The sequence below is a fragment of the Echiichthys vipera genome (assembly GCF_963691815.1).
Source record: "Echiichthys vipera genome assembly, chromosome: 5".
NCBI lineage: Eukaryota > Metazoa > Chordata > Actinopteri > Perciformes > Trachinidae > Echiichthys > Echiichthys vipera.
In genome coordinates this window covers 3899225-3913632 of record NC_139830.1, presented here as the reverse complement: position 1 = coordinate 3913632, position 14408 = coordinate 3899225, and the positions used below count along the sequence as shown (strand labels likewise).

General features: G+C 42.5%; 1 protein-coding gene across 1 annotated transcript in view; it reads right to left on the bottom strand.

Annotated features, from left to right (window-relative positions):
- smtnl (smoothelin, like) overlaps positions 1–13547 on the bottom strand; it is a 46577-nt gene extending 33030 nt beyond the window's left edge. Inside the window, exons 1-3 of the mRNA XM_083913507.1 lie at positions 13461–13547; positions 2668–2828; positions 1152–1980 (exon numbers count right to left, since the gene is read on the bottom strand). Of these exons, the coding sequence (XP_083769633.1) occupies positions 1152–1826 (675 nt within the window). The 5' untranslated portion in view covers positions 1827–1980; positions 2668–2828; positions 13461–13547. The remainder of the gene's footprint in view (positions 1–1151; positions 1981–2667; positions 2829–13460) is intronic.
- Positions 13548–14408: the final 861 nt, after the last annotated feature.

Genomic DNA, 14408 nt, shown 5'->3' with positions numbered 1-14408 from the left:
ACTTCAGATTTAGGTAAAGAAGACTTTTACACCTGAGCGACCTGTCGAGTGTGTGAGAACCAGAGAGCAAGCGAGAAGTGGAGTCTAAATAGTTGGCTTAAAGTATGGATAAACAGCTAGAATGGATAGATAAAAGGTAAACAGTTAAAATAGTCAGTAACGGCTAAACGTAACGACTCAAGGTAACAGATAACTGGGTGAAATCATCCAGTTAATTGTCGGTTAAGTATCTATCAATCAAAGAGTTAAAATAACTGTGATTGATCACATGACCCACTAAGGAAAGTGCTTGTTTTTGCTGCTTTGCTGAGAAATACGATCTGAGTGTCTGTGGAGACTTTCCCGAGCTAAAATCAAATGTTCTGCACAGTTAGAGACGCTTTTTACGCTGTTTCCCTTCTCTCCTCGGACCTCCTGTCAGTGTGGAGCATGTGAAGGCATCACGCTGCATCTACTGAAGTCACACAGTCGACACTGTTCGGTTTCCAAAGGAACTCTGGGAGATGAAGTCCCATCTTACCTCCAAAGAGGCCGCTAGAAACAACTTTGAAGTAACGGATAAATGGTTGAAACATCCAAAATTCACGGATAAAATGTTTGAAAGCTAAAATCTAAAGCTAAAAGCTGAAGGTAAACGATAATGTTTGAAACAGTTAGCTAGAAGTAATCGATAAATGGCTGAATTAGTTTAATGGAAACATGAAAAAGGTTGCCTAAGTCAGATAAAATGTTGAAACATTTAGCTGCTGCCTCTCCGAGTGGTCGTAGACGGACTGCAGACTTGAAATTTAGTGTGAAACCAAACAGACCTTAGGAGCCATGTTTGTATTGCTTACAATAGTTAGTAGTTTTCCTTTAAAATGTTGAACTGTTCCTTTAATTATGGTGCTGATGACATCACAGTAGCTTAGCTCTTAGACCAGGTTACGCAGCCTAAGGAGCAAGACAAATACTTTGTAACTTTGTTTTTGCTTTTTGAACGGAGTTACTGCCTCAGAATATTCCTTTTGTGTCAAGCGTATTCAAACACAGGCAGCTTAATTATAAAATAAATAATAATCACGGGTACATCAGACAAAAAAAAGGGTGGGAAACACTGTCAAGGATGAAAGCACACCCCAGTCTCTCCTCTACAAACATGCAGTACTCACGTTAGTCTTGCTGGACACGGCGAACGTGGCTCGGCTGGAGAAGCGGGCGGTGGAGGGGCTGCTGCCTGACACTGGGCCCGTCACCATGGAGGAAACTCTGGAGCTCCCCGGAGGACTGCTGGAGCTGGGGGAGGAGGCGAAGGTGGCAGGTGGCGACGCAGGGCTGGACTGCTGACTGCTGAGGCCACTGTAGGCGTGGGCTTGGCTCCCGAGGCTCCCGAGGCTGCAGGGCTGGATGTGCAGGAGAGCCTGGCTCTGAGTGTGGGCCTGACCCTTCCCGTAGACCACCTCTTTTATCTCCTGGTGGTTCTCCTGAATGTCACTGAGGTGATTCTTGTGATTGTGGCTGTTATTCAGCAAGGTGCTCCTGTCGCACGTCATCCCGCTCAGCAGCTCCACCTGTAGGGTGAGAGCCTCCAGCTGACTCCTGAGCTGCCGGTTCTCCTGCTGGAGCTGGAGCACGGCTCGTCCGAGAGGCCCGCTCAGGTTGGCCGTCTCCTCCAGGCGACGCTCCATGCCGAGCTTAAAAGCACTGACGTCCACGTGGATCTCCCTGATGGCATCGCGGAGAGTGCTCTCGTAACGAGCTAGAGCCGCGCACACCGTCTCCCCCTCCGGAGAGGAAGACCGGGGGTGACACAAGTCTCCCATCTCAGCCAGCGTTGGTGCTTCCATCACCCTGAAAAATGGGCCAGACAGCCTCAGAGTCTGGGAGTTAACGTCAGAGAGAGAGGGATCCTCTGGAGAACGTCGGGGTCGGTTTTATCCCCAGTCCTTCAGCTCTGTCCTGGGCTGCTTCTACTTCAATAAGTTCTGCTTTTCTCACTTTCTGAAAGCACAAAAATAGAGACTTGATCCGAATGAACAGCTGTCAAACTCTTAACCTCCTCAGGACTAGAAAATAACTGACTAAATGACGCCTAATAACGTCCAAATAATCAGGAAAAGCTCCTCAAACATGAGATAAACATATATCCCGTCCTTTGATAGGAAGAAGCTAAAGAATATGAATCCATAGCAAGTAAACTTTTTTATATTACCATTACAGTATAAATGGAGATGCAACGAAGGGAAAAATGTATAATTCCCCCGGTATTTCAAAGGCAATATCACCATCATAACCAAGATCCAGTGCCCAATGATGCAACTGAATGTCTTCCCCTACTCATTTACTACAACTCTAACTGTAAATGTGATGAAAGCACATTAAAATGCAACACTTATTGTCATAAACACAATTAATATCTATCCACCAAAGCACATATGAACACACACACACACACACACACTACAAAATATGCAAGACAGCAACACTCAAATCAAGGCTTATGCTAAAAGATTTAATTCAGAATTAACGCCAAAAAAAAACTGGATTCGAACACACGACACTGAACTGAACGAGAGACTCTCTATTTAAGCAGCCGGTAAAGACAAAAGCGTTCATCTTTTATGTTTCATAACTGCCATAAAACACCAGCAGTGAGGTAATCCTCGCTCCCAGCTGCAGCAAACCTACCTCAGCTTCGCTCTTCGGTGGAGTTTCCTCAGCGCTGAACAGCTGTGTGTGTCTGCGTGTGTGTGTGTGTGTGTGTGTGTGAGAGAGAGAGAGCTCTGCTGTGCGCTGCCGGCTCTCCGGTTTGTTTAAACTCTCAGGTTGATCACTCCTCTCTTCTGGCCCTGGGGAGGGAGGAGAAAGGGAGGGCATAAAGGAGGAGGGCAGTGGTGTTGGTGGAGTGAAGGGACAACATGAAAAGAGTAGTAAATGTGAGGGGAGGGGACGGGGGCGGGTCGAGGAGCTTTTATATCCTCTGCGCTGTGTAAACTATCGGAAGGAGGACTCCTACTTTCTCACTGCACCTTCTTTATCGCAGCTATGTTATCTTTCTTTTTTGTTCCTCCCTCATCAAGTCTTTACCCTACGAAAAATGGACAAAAACATGATCTGGTTTGGTTTCTAGTGTCATTAGAGATGATTCTGCTTGTTTCACGTAGACAACCTGAACACACTTAAAGGGATAGTTCGGGTATTTCGAAGTGAACATTTTTGAGTCTTGCTAAATTTGCAATAAACTACATTAACCTGCATTTGAAGTTTGAAGTTTAGTTTATTTGAAAACAGGAACAGTGCACATTAATAACATTACAGTAATGTGCCAGAATTAGCCAAGAGGCTATTTTGTCATCTGTAGTCCTTAGACCAGGGAGGTCAAAGTCAAATACATCAGAGGGCCCAAAAAACAAATTTAACCAAAGTAAAATGATCTTTGGTAGGGTGTCTCCTCTTTGTCTGGCAGTAGACCTGGGTCTTAAGTTAGACTCTCTAAGACCAAAGTTGACGTGGACCCCATTTGTGATCGATGCCGGCAGGATCTAAAGCTGTGTCTAAAGCTTTGCATCTTCTGGCAGTCAATCTTTGAGACCTTTTCTAAGATTTTCTTAGGAAACGGCTACGACGTCTCCATTCCAGCCCAGATGAACTCCCAGCATGAGATGTGGGAAAGAACTGCATTGGCTTTCTGCGCTCTGCTAGCAAGGAGACTGATATCATTATAATGGAAAGACCCAACACCTCCAACATACAGTCAATGGATTAACAAATGTACCACATCAAGTTAGAGAAGATCTGATACACAATCAGGGGTCGACGGGGAAATTTTATAATATTTGGAAGCTTTTTTTAATGTTTGTAGAAGATATGGAGGCGGATAATACAGTACTGCAAATCTGCTGCTGCCCTCTGTCATTTCTTTGTGAACTCTGTATCTTATACTGCTGATTAGAGATGAGCCACAGGTAAAGCACTTTTGCCGAGTACGAGTATGATCTGAGTAATACGCGTCAATGTCCGTGCTCTGGTTTGAATGAAAATCTGTGATGTTTGTCACAGCGCCGCTCCGCTGCTGTGTCCCCCTCCGTTACATTCTCACACACACACACGCTCTGTCTCTCCGTCACTCAGACTCGCGGGTCTTTTTTATTTAACGTTTAAGTTTCTTCAGGTTTGTTTTAACTTCGGTTTGCACTCATTTACTAACAGCAGAGTTCTGTAAACGTGGGTTAGTTCGGAGGTGCTGCTTGGTATAATGGGACTCTCTGACTGTCAGAGATTCATTTTCTTTTTTTAACTGTCTGACACTTTCTTGCTGTATTCCATAAAAAATAAATGTAGTAGTGGTATAAGTATTACCAATCAATTAAGCTGCCGAAATGTGTTTCCTCAGGAGGGGGGCTGGAGTCTCCCTTAGAGAGAGGGGGAGAAGTTCAGCATCCGTGAGGAACTCGGAGTAGAGCCATTGCTCCTTTGCGTTGAAAGGAGCCAGTTGAGGTGGTTCAGGATCATCTGGTAAGGATGAACCCTGGGCGCCTCCCTAGGGAGGTGTTCCAGGCACGTCCAGCTGGGAGGAGGCCTCGGGGAAGACCCAGGACCAGGTGGAGAGATTAGATCTCCACACTGGCCTGGGAACGCCTCAGGATCCCCCAGTTAGAGCTGGTTAATGTGGCCCGGGAAAGGGAAGTTTGGGGTCCGCTGCTAAAGCTGCTGCCCCGCGACCCGACCCCGGATAAGCGGATAAAGATGAGAAGAGCTGAGATGAGACACACACACACACACACTGGGATTTACTGTCCCGTTTTTGTTTTGTTGGACCTATGTTGAATGTTAAATTGTTAAAACTGAATAAAAAGACCTTGTTAAAAAAAAAACAACTGCAGCCCTGATGGTCTGAAACTGCAGTGTATCTGAGTGTATTAGGATCCATTTGAAGCACAACTAGACCCAACTCCTGTCCGTCTGCATCCAAAGGGAACGTTAGTCTGTTAAAGCTGCGTGAGGTGGAGCCCCACATGTTTGTTGAACAATGAGGAAATGTGCAAAAATGAACCATTTTATTCAAAATGGTTTAGATTCAAAATACAAAGTTCCACTCGGGCGTCTTCGAGCAACATCCAACGGGATTACAGAACGAGACTCCACCATCTTTCCATAAAAACAGTCAGGACGTAGCCGTATATCGTCGCTGTGCTGGTGTTTTATAACATTGCAGCCCGGTTCGTAACGGCCATGCTGCAGCGCTCAAGCTCAATAATACTGCACGGATTTTTGTATATTTGGAGTTATTGCCATATTACACAGAAATGCATGGGGAAAGGTTGTGGACCCCATTTGATGATTGTGTCAATGGAGAGTGTGGTGGCTTTGGCGAGAGCACAGATGACACCTTCAGTCCCCAGAGGTAAACTTACAGAGGGCTTTGTGACGGCGTAAAGCTGTGAAATTACTTTAAATACTGTCTGTAACACACTGACTATGGATAAGTACCTCATACAACCACACTTCAAAACATCTGAACTATCCCTTTAACCATTTTTTCCTCCCTCTGTGTCTCTCTCCGCGCTCTTTCTCTCTATATCATTATCTGTCCATCCTGTCGCTCTAATGGTTTTGTTAAGATAAGGATGCAGGTCAAGAGGGAAGATCTGGCCTAGTGATTTTCTAATAAAAAGCTCCTTTTTACACTGTTTTACACGATTTACACATGTTCAAATGTGTCAGTTTGAGACTTATTGCACATTTATATAACAGATAAACTCCCTAACAAGAGTGCAGAAGGTGTTACAGGTTCGCCCTCCGCAGTTTCCCTCGATGTAGTCTTTCCATTTTTCTATTATCTTCTCTTCTATTGTGTGTTTGATGGCAGGACGAGACAGACAAGCTGGCTGCTGAGGACCACCACCCTCCCCCTTGAAACTGGACCCTGGCAGAGCAAACAGGAGACACCAGATAGCAACTGCGTGTGTGTGTGTGTGTGTATAAGAGACAGACTCATGCAAATACTTCGACATTCCACCCTCCTGCTTACTGTCAACAGTGTGTTAGTGTGTGTGAGAGAGAGAGACAGCGAGCAATGGGAGTTGAGGAGGGGGCCTGGTGAGGTGATTTACTGAAAGATTGTCTCCCCCCACCTCTCTCTCACACACACACACACACACACACACACACAGAGCAGTTTTATGTGTGTCTGCTGGGGGCAGTACAAGACACAGATGGCAACGCACCACTGTAGACGTCGGAGGTCGTGGGTATCAGCTTCATCCATAGATTTATGCGCGTTACGTAGAGGCTGCGTCCATGCTCGTGAGCTGCCTCTCAGTCGCCACCGCAGAGACTTTAATGCTGCTTTTGAAAGAAATACCACAGCTAAGCAACGTGGATTTACTTTTCACAGATGAGACGTTTTCCAGTCTGATCTCACACATATATATACATATATTTATTTTATAACCTTTCACAGGCGTGTTTCTGTGCCTTTCCTCCTGTCTCTGTCTCCAAACTTGGGCTGTGTCGACCGCCATCTACTGTAGGTAACACACTGACTGACACTGATGTTAAAGTACCTCAAACACACACACACACACACACACACACACACACACACACAACTGAACTATTCATATCAAATTCCTTGTGCATACAAAATAACCCAGCAGGGCGTCAGGGAGGTAAAAATCCGCCGTCCAAGAGACATCCTGAACTCATAACAGACACACAGAAAATGGACCTGCTGCTATCAATCGTTTTTGCACTATTATGCCACCATCTGCACTTTATTATTATTTTTATTACTACTGTATTGTTTTGTTGTTTGTGTCAAATACCATTGTGTTTTGTCACTTCACTAATTGTGTCTTGTCTGTGTCGTGTCTAGTCTACGCATGGATAGTGAGAAACAAAGAATTCCTAGTTGGTCCTGTTCATGTTCAAAGCTGACTTTGACTTTGGAAATAAATAAATCAATCAACACTTTTCCAGTTCCTGTGATTCAGTGTGTGACGTTATTATGTGGCACATGAATTTAAACTGTCTTCAGTTTTGCTTAAGGCGATTTTAAAGCCCCTGTAGCCCCCCACTTTAAGAATCCCCTCTTTCCAGTAACCGTGAGTCAGCAGGTAACGCGGTATGACCCGCATGAATCAGAAAAACTCCAGCTGTCGTCACAACAATAGATCTCTCGCTCTTCCCCTGAACCTCCTCCCACAACCCTGGTTTTCATTGTTTTCATAATGACGGAATATGTTTTGCTTCTGCGACGCTGGCTCCCTCCGCGCAGAGAGCTGAGGCCGTAAACGTCCAGTGAGATTATTGAGGTCACACACTGATTCTCTTCTGGTCTTCAACGAGTAGAAACTATTTGTTGATATTGCAGAGACGTTTGCAAACACACGGCTTCTCTCTCTGTGTGGGGTTGTCTGTCTCAGCTGATTAAGTGTGCATTAGGTCATGAATGCAGGCTGGAAGACATCTGGGGTTTGCGATATATAGCACACTCATGGACAGAAATATATCACGCTTGTCAAGAGCCAAACATCTGCAAAAATTAAAGAAAGCTATTGTTGCGTCCTCACGTATGCCTTTTATAAAACCTCTCTAAGGCAGCAGACGCACGGCAGACTTCAAAGAGCCAGTGGCGACAAAGGTCGACTGTTACGTCGCCGAAAAAGTGCACTTGAACACACTGCGGAGACGACAGCCAATGGGCAGCTAGCACGTACCTTCTGCGGCTGCATGAGAGGCAGTTACTCTCCGCACCAGCAGGTGGCAGTAGTCTGTATTTAAAAAGGGAAGGAGGAAGACCGACAGGATTCAAGAAGCTAGTTAGCACTAAGCCCCCACCACAGCGACTTCCTGGTTGATCCAATCAGGAAGTGCCAAAAAACGTCAGTTCTCAGAGTGTCCACTAGGGCAAGTTTCATAACAGAGCAGTTTCTCATTGACCCCCATGTTAAACAGGCCGTTTTCACAGCATCATTAAACCTGTTTAAAACATTATAGTCTGTGTGTTTAGGTCATATCTCCATGACAACACTGAGGGGGAGGGGCTAGTTTTTATTTTATTGGAAGTTAAAGTTTATGAATAATTAGGGGCGTGGCCTCTTGAGTGACAGCTAGCCTCTGGCCCTCACTTCTCCTCGGAGGTAAACGTCAGCCAGATGGACGTACCTCCCTCCCCCTAACGTCACATACATGCCCTTTTTTGGTCAGAGGAAATGAGGCGGAGTCAAAGTCTGACAAGATGGAGACTCCCATAGGCGAGCACGACTGGATCAAGATGAGAAAACTGAACCTGGAGGTACGCTACGTCCTTCCCCTTAAATAGCCTCAAATATTTTTACTTTATTTTTAATTTTGTCTTTGTTTGTTTGTTTGTATGTACTTTATTGTATTATCAATAGAACCTTATGAATATGTTTGTAATGTTTTTGTTGATTACGACATGTTCTGAATAAAGTATGCTACGTCTATTTTTTTATGCAGTCTATGTTTAGCATTTTAGCAACACAACCTGATGTTGCAAGAACAAATGATATTTCACGTGCATGAGCGAACAATAAACAATAACGAACCTTTTCTGCAAAACAGCGCGATGGATAAAAATCAACATTTTGCCTGATATGACAGCTTTGTTTTCCATCTCACAGCCGTTAACTCACTTTAGTTCCTCCTCTCGTGCACAGGATGAACTGCCGGATGGATCTCTGTCAGTGAACACAGATGTAATCAGTCCAAACACAGATCTCTGATGCCTTCAGGTGCACAAAGTGTTGCACAATAAGTCCAAACAAGAACAGACAAACACAGGTCGAAAGGATGACGCATTCTGATGTAACGACTATTCTCACACTGTGTTTTCTCTGAAATACGATGCAGGACATAAACTGTCAACACACAAAGACAAAACAAAGCCAAAGGACAAAGAGACTCTCACTGCAACCTGACTGATTTTTGGGACTGATACTGATTTCACTGTTCACTGACGTGGCATGAAAATAGGCCTTTTTCTATGAGGATTTTTCACCAATACGACTCTGCAAAGGCTGTTTTCTTATACAAATAAATGTATTATATGATTATTTCATTGGTGTTTTACATTGACGACAAATTCTTACAGTGACAAATAAAAAAAAATAACAAAAGAGCTAAAAAGAACTGTATGTCCAACATCAGTCAACTGCTGAGCATTAAAATAATTAATAAATAATAAAATAAATTGATTAAAAAAAAGTACTTTATGTTCACTACCAGGTAACTGCTGATCATTTAAATAAAATACATAAATAAATAAAATAATAAAATAAATGCTAAATAATACTGTATGTTCAGCATTACTTAGTTGCTTATCATATAAATAAAATATATAAAAATAAAATAAATAGATAAAAAGTACTTTATGGTCACTATCAGGTAACTGCTAATCATTTAAATTAAAAAAATAATTTGAATAAATAAAATTTAATGAATGCTAAATAATACTGTATGTTCAGCATTGGTTAGTTGCTGAACATTAAAATAAAATATATAAAAATAAAACAAATGGCTAAATAGTACAGTATGATTACCAGGTAACTGCAGACCATTTAAATAAAGAATATAAAAATAAAATAAATTTGAAATAATACTGTATGTTCACTACCAGGTACATGCTAATCATTTAAATAAAATATATAAAAATAAAATAAATTGCTAAAAGGTACTGTATGTTCACTATCATTCAACTGCTGATCATTTAAATAAATAAAAAATAAAAATAAAATAAATGCTAAATAATACTGTATGTTCACTATCATTCAACTGCTGATCATTTAAATAAAGAATAAATACAAATAAATGCCAAATAATACTTTATGTTCAGGACTAGTTGGTTGCTGAACATTTAAATAAAAACAGAAATATCAGCACATATTGGACAACAGTGATACGATGCTGGTTTGTCTGTGATAGAACGATATCTGGCTCTAAAACTTCTGTTTATGATTCAACATCATCACAAACTGTCCTTCGAACAAGTTAAGCTTTAAAGAAAGGTCATAACAATTGTCTTTATTACAAAAATCCACAATTACTCTTGTGCCAACAGTGGTGTGTCCAGGCTGTTGTATAATGTATACCTGTTAGGGGGCGCGGAAAAGCAAAATGTAAATCTTATTCAAATATTTCAGTGTTATAACAAGAACTATTCTCTCCGTCTCTTCCTGGGTTCGGTCTTTTTCATTGCCACTATGCTTTTATTTATTTATTTCTTCATTTATTTCCTGGCGTCACTTCACAGCAGGCGAGATGAAAGGATAATGGAGTGGTGTATTTAAGTTAATAATGTTTGATACACGGTCATTAGGGGATTAGATGTTTATAATTAAGTTGTTAATTATAGGTATGTTAGTATGAACATGAAACTGTTCAGCTAAAGATGCCAAACTCAACCACATCCTTGGTCCTCTCTAATTTCCCCTGACGTCATTATCCACATCCCCCGATACAATATGTCCAAAGGGGGGTTAGGGTACACACACACACACACACACACACACACACACACACACACACACACACACACACACACACACACACACACACACACACACACACACACACACACACACACACACACACACACACACACACACACACACACACACACACACACACACACACACTCACACTCACACTCACACTCACACTCACACTCACACTCACTCACACTCACACTTACAATACGCTCCCACACACTCTGACGGCTGGTTACAGGCTGTAAACATTAACAAGAGGGCTCTGAGTTTGCCCAAAGAGAACAGTGTGTACGTCACCGCCACTTTACACAGAACAGAAATATGTCTCCACGCTCCTTCAGACCCCCATAAAAACACACACACACACACACACACACACACACTTACAGATGCAAACGTTGCCTGCAGAAAGAACTGATCTTTATCTAAACATGAAAATGAGTCAGGCTACGGCTTAAAATAACACTGCTACTGATAACCAACACTGCTCTAGCTTCGTACACCATGACTGTTCAGATGATAACACTCATGAACGTTTAACAAATTGTTACAAAATGTACAAACGATGTAAAGTATTGTGCTTTTTCCTCTGGGTTATTTTAGGTTACAATTTTCATTCAAAACCTATAATGCGCTTTAAAAATACGATGCATTATTATAGATTAAACGCACAATATGTAGAGTTCTGCTACCAGGTGTCTCTCAAGAAGAAGAAGAAGAATTACTTTATTTATCCCGCAACAGGGAAATTGAATTTTTTCACTCTTATTATTAATCATGTTACACACACAGACCCGAAATACACACACATGCAGACAGGACCTATACACATGCAATTAAGGAGAGATGTTAGAGCGAGGGGGCTGCCAGTGACCGGCGCCCCGAGCAGTTGGGGGTTCGGTGCCTTGCTCAACAGCACCTTGGCAGTGCCCAGGAGATGAACTGGCACCTCTCCAGCCACCAGTCCACACTTCAAACATGGTCAACACAGGGACTTGAACCAGCGACCCTACAGTTCCTAGCCAAGTCACCTATGGACTGTGCTACTGCCGTCAATCAAAACTATAACAAAACCAGGAGCAATGTCACGGCTGAAGTCGGTTTCTCACCTCCTCTCCAAAAACAGAGGAACGAGTCAGGAGAGTGAAACCAGTAGAAATACTGAATAAAGTAGTTTCATGTGAAGAATCAGTGTTTCCCTGAAGCTAATAACGTTAGCTCAGCTAGTTTCTCTGATAACTTAAAGTGTAATTCTGGTGTAAAACCATCTTATCGTCTTTTTCTGCACTTACATTCATTCAATAAACCATCAAGACAGTTTTTTTTGTGTTACAACTACTAACAGAGAAATCCTGGAGAGTCGCTAACAGCCGGACGTGGCTAACAGTGATTAGCTCGGGGCAGTAGGGTGAAGGCATTCAAAGGTCTTTTTTAACCACTAATGCTGCTGAAAATAACAGCAAACCTCTGCAGCAGCATGAAAAGAGTCCCTACACAGAAAACAAAGCACCAACAACTTAGTTAGTGAAGCCAGAGTTTATTGAAAGAGTGTTTTAAAGACTTACCTACTGGCCCCTGTACCAGCTCCTCTCATAGTAAAGTCCATTCAAGTGGATTACCAAAGTCAATCCCAAAGGAAGGAGCCCATTGGTGCTTTTGTTATGTGTTTAGGGACTCTTCTCATGCTGCTGCAGAGGTCTGCTGTTATTTTCAGCAGTATTAGTGGTTAAAAAAGACCTTTGAATGCCTTCACCGTGCTGCCCCGAGCTAATCACTGTTAGCCAAGCCACTCTCCTGGATTCCTCTGTTAATAGTTGTTACACAAAAATAACTGTCTCTAGGGCTTATTTATGTATTATGTATTTGTCTGGGATGATTTTACGCCCAGATCCAGATGTTCAGGAGGTTTTTAAGACGAGCCAAATTAGCGATCCTGTTTATAAACTCATATCTTACTTATTACAGACATGTGAACTAATCAGCCTCGTTCATGGGAGGGAAATGTTTTGTGAATTGAATTTACGGGAAACACTGAAGAGGCCACATTGAACGATAACCTCGTCATATTGCATAAGCCTGGTCCTATCCTCAGTTTGCTCTTTGTAAAATTATATATTTCTCCCAGCGGGAGCACTTTCCCCAGGAATGCAGCTCTTTACATCAGTCTTTAACTGTGAAATCTCCGCTTGGAGACCAATAACGCTCGGCGGATCGTCTGTTGTACGAGCCTCCAGGTAGAAACACAGGCTACCTGCTGGCTGTGATCCCGGTGTGCTGACTCACAGCGCTGTTCCTGCCGCTGCGTGTTAACAGACATCACATTTCACCAGCAAACGCTCGCCTCGCTTCGACCCCCACATGAGATCAGAGTTTCCATGGGAACCTGTCGAAACGGGGCCAGGGGGATGGCCGCCAAGTCATGATGTCAGTGACACTTCAAAGAAGAACTTTAATGAAGTGCATATGGAGCTGAGGGAAGGAGCGCAGATAAAGAAATGTACTCGCAGCAATTAGTACAAATGTACTATTTATGTGTCATGTTCACACTGAATCTGAATAAGTTCAGAGAGTGTTTTGGAAAAGTAGACTCGGCGTTAAGGCCACACACACATTATTTCAATAACACAGTCCTTTCTCTACACCTTAGATACGCAGTTTGAATAAAATTAGATGGTAAAGAACAGAAATTGTGATGCGACTATTTGGATGTTTGGATGGTTTTCAGTTTTGGTATTCAGATAGTTTGTATATTACAGAATCCTTAAAAGAAGAATGCCTTTAATTGAACAAGAATTAGCAGTGTTTCCATCCAGTGCCAGCGAGCCTGCTCAGTGTGTTCTGGTTGTACAAACGGACGTAGACGGTCTTTTATCTTCTTTAAGGGCGCACTCCCACTGTGCCTCCGTCCCGTGCCCCGTGCTTTAGGGTCCTTGTCCCCCCCTCCAGGCCCGTTTGTACTCACACTACCTGGGCCTCGGCGAATGCTTCTTGCTGCCTATACGTCATCTCGCCGTAACACGTCACACGCATTGATGACGTCATCACGATGCGTCGCTTTGTTTGGCTGTAAATGACAAAAAAACACAGTGTAAAGACTCTCACACTGAGCTGCAACACGTGTCTTTCAGTTTAATTAAAGGCATTATTTTCTTTTTCTTGAGTTCAAGTTTTTATTGAACTTTCCACGGCTTGGTACAAAACTAGTTACGTTTCTCCACACAAGATCAGGAAGTCATTATTAAGAGTTTACTGTTACGGACACATTTTTGTCTCTTAAACGGCAGAAATTGCAAAAGATAGTGAGTACAAAACATCGACTAAACATATCATATCTGACCACGCACGCACATCATAGCCTACTGACATATTGGGGTATACAGCATTACCAGATCCCCCCGGGGGAAGTACAACAAAACAACAAAACCAGAGTCCCGTACCCTACTGAGGGTTATTATATACTGTTATATATCCCAGAACATGTCCCAGAGGGTCACCCCGTCCCCCGTCATCACTTAATCTACCAAGCATACAGTCGTAGGATGCAGTTTCAGTCATTGCGCTGACCCGTTAAAGGCATTATCTTCTTAAAGAATGTGTAAAAAAATAAAACCAAACACCAAAATTGAAAACTGAAAACCTACTCAACGAACAAACATCTGAATATTCAGGACCAGCCTTAGTATTTTCTATCCATGCATGTATTTTAAAGTACTTTTGTCTGTTGATTTCTTTGTTGTTGATCATTTGTGTTGTTGTAAAGCACGTTGGCACAACCTGGTTTGTTTTTAAAATAGCTCTTTACAGTAAATAAATTAAAATCTGCTAGCGACGGTCGTCACTGTAGCCAACAAAGTCTGCGCTCGAAATGATCAGCCTGTTTTTGTCTTCCTCATTTTCATCGTTTAAAAAAATTGA